General features: G+C 40.3%; 1 protein-coding gene across 1 annotated transcript in view; it reads left to right on the forward strand.

Moving 5' to 3' along the window:
* Positions 1-14,562, forward strand: part of CFAP61 (cilia and flagella associated protein 61) — a 280,634-nt gene that overhangs the window by 204,971 nt on the left and 61,101 nt on the right. Inside the window, exons 22-24 of the mRNA XM_049650101.1 lie at positions 4,307-4,599; positions 11,572-11,899; positions 13,264-13,355. Coding sequence (XP_049506058.1) covers positions 4,307-4,599; positions 11,572-11,899; positions 13,264-13,355 — 713 coding nt within the window. The remainder of the gene's footprint in view (positions 1-4,306; positions 4,600-11,571; positions 11,900-13,263; positions 13,356-14,562) is intronic.

Here is a 14,562-nt window from a genome sequence, read left to right on the forward strand (position 1 = left end):
CTTTGTCTCTCTGCCCCCTCTTTTTTCTCTCTCCATTTCCTTTTCCCCCGTCTTCCCTCTGTGATTCAGCTAAAAATTGACCCAACTATCACAACATGATAGTTATACAAGGGTTAACTTTCTTATAAAACAGTCCTGTTTCCTTGGGTTGAAGTGACTACCAATATGGCAGAAGTATTATTTTATACTATTGTGTTGTAGACACACACAATTTTGGTTACGTTTAGGATTATGTGGGGAAACCTACATAACCAGATCTAACATTGTGAAGGGAAACATGTTTCTATCGTATAGATCTCAGATATACAATTTATCCTGTGGTTGGATAAAGAAGTGCCAACTTTATAGGGAATACCAAGTAGAAATATGTAGTAGGAAATCTGGCCACAGGAAGGTTGTTCTGCAAAAAAATATTTTAGAAGGCTCAAAAGTAAGACCCAATTAACATATGATCAACAGTATGATAACCTCAAACATTCATCCATATGTTCAGTCAGGAAACATTTTGTCACACCCGTTGTTGGCAAGATACTGTGCAAGGCACCAGGGGTAACATGGTGGGCTATACTTTATGCTGTTGTTACTCATGATTATGAATGTAATTATAGATTGTGTCTATAAGTGCCTGGCTTTGTGCCTGGTATACAGGAATCATGCAATAAACATGAATGGACTCTAAAAATTCTTTACAAAGTGAGAAATGACGTAGAAAGAACTCACAACTGTGCAAATACCATGGAAATATCATAGTGCAGACATTTAAAAGGCAAGAGATGGAACTGGCAAAGCTGCCCTTGTCACATCAGGTCTTTTTGTATTTGTGGAGGGATGTGAGCTGACCTGTAGCATGTTCTTATTTCTGTAGTAAAAAATTACAGTAAAACCTTGGATTGCGAGTAACGTGTTCTGCGAATGTTCCGCAAGACGAGCAAACATTTCTAATAAATTTTAACTTGATAAATGAGCGATGTCTTGCGATAAGAGTGGCACATGATGCTGAATGTCACATGATCACAACCGAGCTGATGGTTCTTCTCTCTCTCTCTGGGATTATGCATGATCATCTCCCATGCTCTGATGCTCAGTCTCAGGCTACCATGTTTGGCAGAAATCAGTGATTTTTCAGAACCCTGGAAGGTGCCTACAACTGGCACTAGTGTATTTTTTTGTCACTTCAAAGCACCTATGGACATTCCTTTGCTTTTCCATATAAGAGTAAGCTTAGGAATGCTTTGCTTCATTCGAGGTCAGGCTGCCTGCAGATATAGACCCTTTCCTCTGCTGCCTTATTGCCACTTACATTAAATACAGTATATGACAAGAGTTTATTAATACTTTACTGTAGTCAACACCCATGCAAGTATATACAATGGCCCCCATGCAGAAAAAGATTCCATTGAGCCAATAGATAGCAGTGATTCTGTTAGTGATAGTGAAAGTTGTCCTACACAACAACCCTCCTCTCTCTGGTCTCCCTCACACCAGCCACGAAGGTTTTCAAAGGTAAGTGCAAGTTAATTTGTTTATTTTCTCTATATTTTGTATTTTGTTTGTTATTTTGTATGACATTACAGAATTGTAATCATTTTTATATGAATATTTTTGGGTCATGGAACGAATCATCTGAGTTTTCATTATTTATTTAAAAAAATTTTTTTAACATTTATTTATTTTTGAGAGACAGAGAGAGACAGCGTGAGCAGGGGAGGGGTAGAGAAAGAGGGAGACACAGAATCTGAAGCAGGTTCCAGGCTCTGAGCTCTCAGCACAGAGCCCGATGCGGGGCTTGAACTCACAAACTGTGAGACCATGACCTGAGCCAAAGCCAGATGCCCAACCAACTAAGCCACCCAGGCACCCCTCATTGTTTCTTACAGGGAAATTCGCTTTGATATACAAGTGCTTTGGATTACAAGTATGTTTCTGGAACAAATTATGCTTGCAAACCAAGGTTTTACTGTATATCACAATGAGATTCTACTCTATTTTGTGAGTAATGAAAGAGATATATGTAAATAATCTTAAAAAACATGTTTAGGTGAAAATTTTAGATGGCATCATATAAGCATTTATTTACGATGCCCAATATAGCTGATGGTTTTGGACTGTTGTTCAGCAAATATCCACACTCTTCCCTCTCCTACCCTGGGCAGAGTGTTTCCCACTCCTTTGACCACATGCATTGCTTTGGTCAACAGAACGTTAGTGGATATAATGCAAGGAGAGGCTTGAAAAGTGAGCAGTTGCTCTTGCCCTCCCATGCTCCTACACTTCTCCATAAATAGAACATGCCTCAGGTATCTCCGTCCAACCAGGGTGCAAGACACATGTGCAGGCACAATCCCAACCACAATGTGGAGCCGGATCTGCTGATACCAGCCTGCCCGCAGATGTGTGAGCTGACCTACAACAGTAGGCTGATTGTTGTTTGACACTAAGTTTTGGGGTGATTTGTTATGTTGCATTATTGCAACTATTATGATAACCAAAGTCTCATATTGGGGGGGGTGGATTTTGTTCCAAATTGAACTGTAGGCAAATCTATTTTGCAATTAGAATATCTATCAGTAAACATCTAATTTAAATACTAGAGATTTTATAAAATATATTACCTTTTGAAATGAAAAGCCTCATCCTCTTCAGCTGCCTATAGTCTGTGGGCAACCCTTGCTAGATAGTACCCAGCAGCATCGCATTGCCCTGGCTTCCCCGAAAGCCCATCTCACAGTATAGTTTCTACAAGCTAATATGAAAGAGACTGGAAAAATATTCAGCCCTGAATTCTGGGGGGGGGAGGAGGGGCATAAACACTTAAATTTGTTTCCCTGAAAATGAATGTTGTGTTGACATGCATATTTTAAAAGGGTGGAAGACCTCAAACCTGTGACAGTTTTAGGTTCAAGTTTTGGCTTTCCTGCCAGGCTGAGTCTTTGTTGTGCCAGACAGCTAGGATTCATGTTTCACAGCAGGTGGAAGCAAAATAATTTAAGCAAAATGTTGGCTCTTTCAGACAAGGAAAATGCAGCCCATAGAGGAATGTTGTATTAGAGCATCTGAATAGAGAGATGATCCTAGCCACAAAATTAGAGCATCCTAGTGAAGGCAGGAAGGACCCTGCCCGCTTGCCTCAATGCCTTCTTTCCATTCCATATTTGAGCAACAGGAAGTATAGGAGAACTTTCTAGATGCTGTTACCATCAGAGAAGCAATCTGAAAGGTGTTCTAGTTCCTTTTTTCTTCCTAAGCAAATAAAACCAGCCATTACACCTTCTTTCAGTTTAGGATGGAAATAGATTTTTCCTTAATTTATGCAATGAAATTGAATAAAATAGACTTACCATTTATTTTGCCTTGTAAAACTTCTCTTAATATCATTTCATAAACAGGAAAAAAAGAGAGATTCAATGAATCTATCATTTTGTCATAAAATTGTTACATGCTGCCTGAAAAGTGAGTCTATGGCAGTTCCTTTCTTTGTAAAAAAAAAAAAAAAAAAAAAGGTAAAAATGCCAATTCAGTGTCAAAAATAGCATATACTGGATTTCACTCATTTGTTAGTTTGATCTTAAAACATGTCACATGTAATTATTTCTGTAGTATTTTTAAGAAATGTAAATAGCTTAGACTGTTACTGTCTAAATGCTTTTCCCGGGGGAACTCTTTCAAGATGATATTGTGCTTTCATTCTTACCGACTGAAAGAACAACTTGCATTCCCTTTTGCTAGGTCTCGACCCATTAAATCTAAAAATCAGAATTTGAATCTTCATAAAATTATCCATTGAAAAGCAGAATGTTTTAGTCTTTAGTTCTCAAAAAAGGAAACAGTTTCCTTGAAATCAACCCAGTTCAACACTTAAATATTAAAATGTTTGTCCTAACTCATCCATGATTTTTTTTTACCAGCGTCCTGCTCATCACTTAGGAAGAACTTGTAAATATCACAAGCTTTATTATTACTTTTTTTCCTTAGTAAGTGTTGCGACTAGGGGAAAGGAAAAAAGAAAAAAAAGATAAAAGGTTTTATTCCAGATGGTTTCATTTATCATAACTTCAGCTTTCATATTACAGGACCATAGATGAATGTCCTACTTCTGTGTTAAAAGTACTTGACTACTTTGTGGGATGTTTTGTGCCAATTCTTTACTAAATTATCTTGGTCGCCGTTGCTAGGAAACACCGCTGACTTCCTGCAGCTGAAAAAAGGGGAAGGTTATAGGGAACAATTCGGTATTATTAGCATCCGACTAACAAGGTTTGGGTTGTTTTTTTAAACTGTGCATCTTAGCATTTGCCTCCTTTTCTAGGGAATGTCATTGTCTATGGGAATACAATTGACACTTACACCACAGTGGAGACGCTTTTAAACCTTGGTGTGAGGGGCGGCTACATCCACCTGGTGCAGCCCCCACCCACCTCCACCATCACCTGCATCAACAACTACTCGGTGGAAAGAGCGGTGGAGGACGCGCTCAGAGCTGCGGGGGTTGCCATTTACCGCGACGCCCTCCTGGCTCAGTGGAACGATGGCCAGTTCCCAGACCCCATCCACAGCGCCTGCTTCACCACGCCCACCAAGCCTTTCAGACTTCCGTGCTCCGTAAGTAGGTCCCTGTGAACTTCACTCACCACCTCCAGAGAGCCTTCACCTGCCACGGACTTGGGGTCTGAGAGATGACGGGTCGGGAATTCATAGCCACAGGTTTTGGGGGTTTTTTTTAATGGCCAGATGCTCTATTGCTGAGGGTCAAGCCACCCCAAACTCGGTGGCATATATTATTTTTCTCTCTCTGGGTCCTGGGATTTGAGCCTGCCCATCTGGGCAGCTCTCACTTGAAGTCTCTCACGTGGCTGACGTCAGACTGGGGGTGGAGCTGGAGTCACGTTCAACCCTTCCTCTGACTTTAGATGCTAGATCATCTTCAGCTGCAATTTTGTCCAGAACACTTCATCTTGGAAGAGTGGCTTGGTTCTAAAACCGAATGCGAGAGAAAGGGAAAGAGAGAGAAAGAGAAAGAATGAGATACTGTATCATCTGTCCATATCCAAAGGGAGGGGAATTAAGCCCTGCCTCTTCATGGAAGGAGTGTCAAAGGTTCAGAGAGTGCTAACATGGACCAGGAGCTCACCATGTCCCAGGCACCATGCTGCATGCTTGCAGTATCATCTGTCACCTGGTCACAACAGGTCTGTAAGGGGAAGCATCCCCATTTTACAGATGAGAACACTGCCTCCAAGTCAGTGGTATGCTGGGCTCCCAACCAAGGTCAGAGGGCCCCAAAGTCTATGCTGCTGTTAACTTTTTAAGACTCCAGAAACAGCAATAGTGGGTTTCTCTCCCGTGAACTAGAGACTTAAAAGACCTCTCTCTCCTATTTATCTATCTATCATCTATCTATCTATCTATTATCTATCTAATTATCTATCTTTTGAGAGAAGAAGAACTTTTCTCTTAGGCTGTGTAATAGCTTGATTTACAACCCATGTCCTTGGATTTGCCAGTTCAGGAGATTAGCAGAAGCTAGCAAGCAGGGAGATAGGGAAGGGCCCAGTCAATCTAATAGAGAAGCAAGGGACCCTTCCTTACAAAGTGGAGGCTTAGTACAGTGTGAATATGGAATATGTGATCAGTTGTGGTAAAGAATGCCACATTCTTGGGGGAAGTCTGTGAGGGGTCATAGCAATTCCTTACCTGAGAGTAGGGGGTAGTCAGCCTAAGTCAGGGCTTCTGACCCAAGTACCCTTACAGGTAAATGATGGTGACCTTTATCCACCACCACCCGCCCCCCCCACACACACACACGCACCCACAGTCTGGACAGGATCTCAAAGCACAGAAGAGATTTCTCTGGAATCCCTCATTTTATCCTGATAATCTACGGAAATTTTGCATTCTGCTCCTTAATACATTCATTTATTCATTCATCCCACAAATTTTCGTTGAACACCTGCTAAGTCTTAGGCTCTGTCCTAAGTGTGAGGGACACAGCAGCAAAAAAGACAGGAAAAGTTAATTTTATTTTAATGTATGTCACATGTATGTTGCAATACCTATTTAGGTTAAGAAGAATCAAAATGTTTTCACCCAAAATTTCTCCCCAAAATGATAATCTTGGAAGATATGCCACATTTATCTTGGGGAGCCACTGGAGGTAAACACATACCCTGCTTAGGAAGCAGGGATATAAGAAAACCTCCCCTGGGGCTCCTGGGTGGCTCAGTCGGTTGGGCATCTGACTTCGGCTCAGGTCATGATCTCACAGTTTGCGAGTTCAAGCCCTGCGTCGGGCTCTGTGCTGACAGCTCAGAGCCTGGAGCCTGTTTCAGATTCTGTGTCTCCCTCTCTCTGACCCTCCCCCGTTCATGCTCTGTCTCTCTCTGTCTCAAAAATAAATAAACGTTAAAAAAAAATTAAAAAAAAAAGCAAACCTCCCCAAATAAGCAACAGAATACAGGTTCTCTAGCAGCCCCCTCTGGCTTTCATTTCCCTATTGAGATCAAAATTGAAATTGTGGCAGAGACATTTTGCAAATACTCTCACCTGCCTTGTTCCAATACACCTTCCTGCTAAAACTTCATCCTAAAGCAATCTGAGTTAGATAAAGCCTCCCACTTCCTCCACTGTGCTCTGCACCACAAGGAATGGCCTGTGCAGATAATATTTCCCAGCGCTGGTTGCTCACTGACCTTCATCTGTGCTTGGCCAACAATAGGTACTGGCAAAAGATTAGAAATAGCAAAAAGGAAGAAGTCAGAGCATTTCTCTCCTCTACTGTCAGCTTTGAGTAGCATCGCTATCAGGCATTAGGAAATTTTGGTGGGGATGAATACATTCATTATTTTGACTGTGGTCACAGTATTGTGGGTTGAACTACATCCCCCCAGAAAGATATGATCTTAATCCCCAGTACCTTTGAATGTGACCTTATTTGGAAATAGGATCTTTATAGATGGTATCAACTGAAGAGAAGGTCACGGTGGATCTGAGAGGGCGCTAAATGTAATGACTGGTGCCCGTCTATGGAGAGAAGGATTTGACTCAGAGGAGACACTTGGGGAAAGAGGCCATATGATGGTAGAGGCCAAGATTGAAGTGATGGCAGCTACCAGTCATGGAACAGAAAGGATCACTGGTAACTTCCAGGAGCTAGGAAGAGACAAGGAAGGAGTCTTCCCTAGAGCTTCAGAAGGAAGCATGGTCATGACAACAACATGACTTCAGACATGTCATCCCCAGAACTGTAAGAGAATAAATTTCTGTTGTTTTAAGCTACCCAGTTTGCAGTACTTTGTTACAGCAGGATGGGAAAACTAAACAAAAACAGATGGTATCATACTCAGAGCACCTGCTAAAACTAAAATTTTTATAACGGGAATCATACATTATGTACTAGTTTGTATTTGGCTTCTTTCACTCAGCGTAATGGTATTGAGATTCATCCATATTATTCCATGTATCAGTAGTTCATTCCTTTTTATCACTGAGTTGTATTCCATTATATTTCTCTATCACATTTGGTTTATTTGTTCAATTGCTGTGCACATTCTTGTGCACATCTTTGGGTAGACATATTTTCACTTCTCTTAGCTATCCACCCGAAGAATGGCTAGGTCATATGGTCAGTGAATGTTTACCTTTTTAAGAAGCTACCATACTGCCTTCTAAAGTAGACGTATCATTTCGTATTTCTACCAGCAACGTATGAGAGTTTCAGTTATTCCGTAGTCTCTGCTAGCACTTGGTATCGTCAGTCCTTCTAATTTTAGCCATTCTGTTGGGTATGACATGATGTATCATTGTGTTTTTAATTTGGGATTTCCTGATGGTTAATGATGTTGGGCGTCTTCTCATGTGATTATTGGCCATTGGTATATCTTCCTTTGTGCAGGATCTGAGCTATTATAAATGGCTTTTTAAAATTTTGTTTTCCAGCTGGTTGCTGCTTGTACTGTACATCAGTAATCTTTTACATTCTAGTTAGAGTTCATATTGTACCATCACATAAAATATAAAAACCCTGCAACTGTACAGGTACCTTCTTGCCACTTTCTGGACACCCTTTTCTGTTACACTTGTCATGGGTATTATATCTACACACGTTGAAAAACCCAACAAAATTGTAATTTTTGTTTTAAACAGAAAGAACTTAAGAAGAAAAATAGACTTTTATATTTACCCCAATATTTTCCAATTTTGTTGCTGCCTTCATTTCTGAAGATCCGATTTCCATCCAATTCAATTCCCTCTCATCCTGAACAACTTCCTATTGCACACACAGTTGCAGGTCTGCTGGCAATGGATTCTCTAGTTTTCCTCTATTTAAAAACACCAATCTCACAGTATAGTTACTAAAAGCTAACATGAAAGAGACTGGAAAAATAGTCAACCCTGAATTGTGTGGATATAGGATCCACTGGATATAGGATCATGGCCTAGAACATTGTTTTTTTTTTTTTCCTTTCAGCTCTTCAAAGATGTTCTTTTCCATTGTCTTATGACATCCATGAGTTTTGGTTTTAAAAATCTGTCATCATTCAAACCATTGTTTCCTTGTACGTAGTGTGTCATTTTCCCCTGGATGCTTTCAAGATTTTTTCTTTATCTTCAGTTCCCAGAAGTTTGATGCTGTGGGGGTTCTGTGTTTATTTTGTATCAAAACATGTTTTTTCTTGAATTTATCTTGTTTGGGGTTCATTCACTGAGTTTCTTGAATCTATACACTTATAACTTTCACTAAATTTTGGCAAGATCTTGGCCATTAGTTCTTGCCTCCTTCTTTTCTCCTCTCCTCCTGGGTCTCCAGTCACACATCTGTTAGACTTTCTCTTGCTGCATGGGCCTTTAAGGACCTATTCATTTGTTTCAATCTCTTTGTTTCTTCTCTCTCTATTCTTCACACTGAGTAATTGCTACTGATGTGACTTCAAGTTCACTGACTCTTTTCTCTACCATCTTTATTCTTCTGTTAGTGTATAAAATGACTATAGTCCATCCTCTTCCAAAAGCCACCAAAATAAGAAAATTACTCTCATGCTGATCATTGTTCCAAGTTTTTACTGTCCTGCACCATCTATCTACTTTTAAATGCTCATCAGAATACTTGGGTAATAGTTTTTGTACTTTGACCAGAGTTTATAGTTGTATCAGTGAAAGGATTAACCTGAGGGGATCACACCGTTACACTAGAAGCAGAACTCTGGAGTTGGATTTTGGACTCACATCAACACCTGGCTTCCTTCTGCCGGGTGGTAGTGCCTCCTGGGTGCCTACCAGATGGTCCAGTCTCCAGCCGGGTTTCTCCCTTTTCTACACAGCATTCATTATAATCTGAAATCCTCTGCCTGTCAGTGTGATGACTTTGTTGATGTCCATTTCTCAAATTAGATTATAAACTCCATGTTTATCTTCTTCACCAAGATATTGTATGAATGCATAATGAATGAGTTTTATCAGATCACTGACTCCCGATCTGCTAACCAAGGAGTTTTGCTCTCCATAATCAGAATTATTAATATAAGTAGTCTTAAATATTTATTCAACAACTTCAATGTGGCCAGATATTTCTACTTCATATTTTCATCCAGTATGTAATGCTAAGTTGGTATTACAAAAATGCATGAGTTGTACTTGAAAGATTTGTAACTTAGAACACATGTTCCCATGAACTGTGTTAGATTTGCTTATTCAGTTTTCAGTCTGGTTCACAAACTCCTGTGAAATCCCAAGTGCAACAAAATTGTGAATTCCTACACCAAAAAAATATAAAATAATAATAATACTGCAGTACTAGTAATCTTTAAAACCTGGGAAAATAAGAAATAACATATTTAATATGCTACTCAATTAAAAGTAGGTTTAATTAAGAAAAATCTGGGTAGGTAGAAGAACTTTTTGGGGAATGCTGAAGGGGGCTTCTGAATATTTTCAAGGGCTCAAGAGGTTGATGGTACTTTTTCATGTATGATTTCAATTCAGATCAAACAGCTTTCCATATTTTTATATGAGTGGGAGATCTATTTTTATAATGATGGGAACAGAATGGAGGAGAGAGAGAAGAGTAGAGAGACAGAAAGATCCAGAGTCAGAGACTCAGAGAAATGTATTTTCCTGTGGTCACTAAGAATTATAAGACAGAATGAATTCTAAAGAGACTTGAAGCTGCCTGGGATAGGAGTAACTGGGATAAGTTAGATAGCTGAGTGAAGAAACAATGAAAAGGGCAAAGGCCTGGTGGCTCCCTAAGGGAGAACAAAGGACATCACAGAGGTGATGGATCCAAGTCTTACACCGTCCAATAGAACTAATGGAAATGATCTGTATCTGTGTTGTCCAATATGGCAGCTACTAGCCACCTATAGCTGTTGGACATTTGAAATAGGTACTACAATTGAGGATCTGAATTTTTATTTTCTTTTAATTTTAATTAATTTAGATTTAAATGTGTATAGTCACATGTGATTAGTGGCTACTGAGGATCATTCATCATTCATGCACCATTCATGGGTGTAGGGAAGGGATATGGAAAGGAAGTATTCCTGGCCCCAGAGAGCTAATTTCTGTACCTAATGGGGCAAGTGAGGTACATAAAGCAGGCATGTGAAGGAAGCAGGGAGTATGATGTCCATCACAATGATGAGGACCCACGTCATATGTTCATTTTGTAGCATGCTTTTAATAAGGTGGCAAATTATATTTAGGTTAAGATAAAAATGACTAAACTTACTATTTCAATGACAACTGAAGACTTAAACTAACTTACTTGGACTGCCGTAATGACTTTCAACATCACTGTTGAAGAAGATATCCAGATAATCACAAGAAAGCATTGAAATTTGGGCAGAGAATGGAGGAAGCATACAGGTCACATCTAAGGAGCATGTAGAGGTGTTTTGGGCCCTTCTATAGCACAGTGCCTGTCATAGGATAGGTATCCTGAAAATACTTACTGTCTTCCATGCCAGGGCAGGAAGGAATAAGGCAGGAGCCCAAACCTGGTAGATACTGATACTGATGGGGCTCTCATTCTCTGGGGCATCCTTCAGGGATGGGCTTTCTGGTGTAACAGGGCAGGAACAAGGCAATCTGAAGACTCAAGACTGGATTGGGGTGACCCCAAGAAGGAACCTGGAGAGACCTAAGTGTCAGACACAAGAAGAGGCAAATAGGAGGAGGCTGAGATAGAGCTATCTAAAATGTAGGTGAATGAGGGGTAAGTGGTGTCTCTATGGATATAAACCATTTTACATGGAAAAAAATTACTTTTCTAATAGATACTCCATCACTTGGCATCCTTCTCTCCATTGGATGTCTAGATTGAGTGATTACAAAAAGGAGTAACATTAGGTATCTTAATTTGTCCTTCATACCAAAAACAGATGCTCCTGTCTGTCTCTCTTTCTCTCTCTCTCTACTCACACACACACACCACACCATTATGACATTTTGGTAGATTTAGTGTTGTTGTTGTTTTGTATGCCCCCAAAGATAAGGTGCTCTGGAGACTATTCACACTATTGAGAATGTAAAATGAAGAGTGATGACTAAGTAATAATGTGAGTGTTTGTTTTGTAGATGTTCTTTAGCTTCTGTGAGAAGAACGTGGATTATGAAACATTTAAAGCACTCAATGATGCATGTCTTGTCTATGACGGCCGACTTGTGATTGATACTAATTTCCACACCAATGATATAGCCATCAGAGCTGCTGGCTCCCTCACCAAATTCTCCAATAAATATTACTCAAATGAGTGGACTCACAGCAGCTTTAATTCCAAAGAAATTGGCTTCCAGCTGGCAGCAGCCATGCTCAATCTTTTTGACCCAACCCTGGAGCCTGTGACTGAGCCACCGGCTGATCTTGACCGACTCATCCCCATGTACAAGGGAGCCAAGATCCAAGGTTTGTAGTAGGCCACCTTCTTCCCTCCAATTAAACCACCCATTGGATCTGGGTCAGTGCTCAGAGCTACCCTGTATGTTTCTCTTAGGCTTGGTGAGGAGGCTCCTCTGTCCCTCAGTGGGTTTGCACAGAGATGGGGGAGGGCTCAGTCTCATTTTTAAGCATTTATTATGGACCTGGAATTATTATTGTGGTCCTTTTTATTTTGAGCATGTATTATGGACCACATCATAACTGTGGCTCCTATTTTACTGGTAAGGAAATTGAGGCCGAGAATAATCATTAACTTGCCCAAAGGTCACTCACAACTGGTTAGTGGTGCAGTACTCTGACATCTTGCAAAACCTTCATTCTCACTATAAGCTCAGAGATAAGGAGACCCTTCCAAGTATCCTTGGATAGAGGCCTTGGCCTCTTATCTGGATGGATAAACAAAACCATTCACAACTGTAAAATAGTTCACTTTTCATCCCCTAAGCCATATTGACCCCTGAGAAGATCATCATATAAGCAATACAGTATTTATGTTTGGGAGATGAGAGATATCTTTGAGAATAGTGTCTTTGAATGTTGTGGACCTTCTACCATAAAAATGTGCATATTTACAGAACTGTGTGTTCATTTCCAGGAGGTTGATGGACCCACCTCTAAAGTCATCCATGGACCCCTAGGGCATCCATGGACCCTAATCCAGTAAATAGAATATGAGATAAAGAGACAAAGCCCTACATTCCAGTCCTTGTTGTTCTCTACCTAATTAAATGGACTCTGATAGATCCTGCTCTGCTTCTCATTTTGGATGAAAATTTAGGAAAGGTGTGGCCATGGGAAAGGAAGAGAAGGGATGAGTGTCAGAGACTAGAGCTAGATCAAGCTCATATTTATGGGACAAGCTAGAAATAGTAAGGATTTCTTAATGATAATTTTCTAAGTGTTGAGCAAGAACTTTGTTGATTTTCCTTAATAACAGCCACTTTAATATTTTGAGTACATGTTGAAAGAGGACAAGGAATGGGAATACCACTGCATTACCATTTAAGGTCTCTCTAGGTCTTGGTCTGGCTTTGGCAGGCATAGGTTAGAGTGCCAAGGGTTATGGGAAATCACAGGATACACAGGATGAGCTTGGCACATCTTCCTGGAGCATTGGTGACTATATTATGGGTATAATGGCACATTCACATTGAGTTTTTAAATAATTTCAATCTCAGGGAATTTCTTACTAATAGTAGTACTTTAGTGGGATAGGTGAGTAGTGTATACCATGGTAGGCATCTCTGTTTATCCTATGATACAAATATATAAACTATCACCACTACGTCAACAACTAAACTAAAATGTGCAAAACTTGCTGTTTCCTATAGGAGGCATTCTACCTGGGTCTTACCATTATCTGCATATTGCCAAACCTGCCATTCCAACTCCCTTAGAGGTACAAATGGCCCAGCCTAATTTTGTAAGTATTACTCTTGAATTTCATTTTACTTTCAAATATAAAACTTTATTTACAGGAGGTTGAAATTCTTTATTCAGAGTCTTTAGTATATTGTACTGGTTCATCAGAAAACCACCATGATAGCTGGCCCCCAAGATGGCCCCATGATTCTTGCTCCTTAGTATTCATGCCCTTGTGTGGTCCCCTCCCACACAGAATGTGGCTGACTTGTGTTGCCAGCAGAATATTGTGGACATAACACTGTGTGTGACTTCCAAGGCTAGGTCATGAAACATATTATAGCTCCAACTTGCACCTTCCTGGATCACCTCCTACCATGTTGTATGGTCACCCAGGAAGTCCTTTGGAGAGGCTAATATGATAAGGAATTGAGGATTCCTGTACCAGTCATTAGCAGTTTGCCAGTCATGTGAGGGAGCTAGCTGCCTTGGATGTGGATCCTCCAGCCCCAGCCAAGCCTTCAGGTGATGCAGCCCCAGCAGACATCTTGGCTACAAACTTATGAGATACCTTAATCCAGAGTCCCCTAGCTAAGCTATGCCTAATTTCTGACTCCCAAACACTGAAGTAATAAGTTTATTATTGTTTTAAGGCATTACGTGTTTTTTTTAATGGACTGTTTTTTAGAGCAGGTTTAGGTTCACAGCAAAACTGAGAAGAAAATAGCAAGATTTCCCATGTACCCCCTACCCCCATTTATATATAGCCTCTTCCATGATCAGCACTCCCCACCAGAGTGGTATATTTGTTATAGTGGAGGAACTTACACTGGCACCTCTTTGGCACCCAAAGTCCACAATTTACTTTAGAGTTCATTCTTGGTGTTGTACATTCTGTGTGTTTGGGCAAATGTATAATGACATGTATCCACAATTACAGTATCATACAGAGTAGGTTCGTGGCTCTAAAATTCCTTCCTCTATGCTCTGCCTATTCATCTGTCCCTCCCCACAACCCCCAGCAACCACTGATCTTTTCACTGTCTCCATAGTTTCCAGAACGTCATATAGTTGGAATCATACTGTATAATTTCAGATTGGCTCCTTTCACTTAGTAATGTGGATTGGTTTCCTTCGTGTCTTCATGGCTTGATAGTGAATTTCTTTTCAGTGCTGAAGAATATTCCATTGTCTGGGTGAACACAAATTATTCATTCACCTACTGAAGGACAGTTTGTTGCTGAATTTTGAGGTAACCTGTGATGCAC

Source organism: Panthera uncia (genome assembly GCF_023721935.1).
Source record: "Panthera uncia isolate 11264 chromosome A3 unlocalized genomic scaffold, Puncia_PCG_1.0 HiC_scaffold_11, whole genome shotgun sequence".
Taxonomy (NCBI): Eukaryota; Metazoa; Chordata; class Mammalia; order Carnivora; family Felidae; genus Panthera; species Panthera uncia.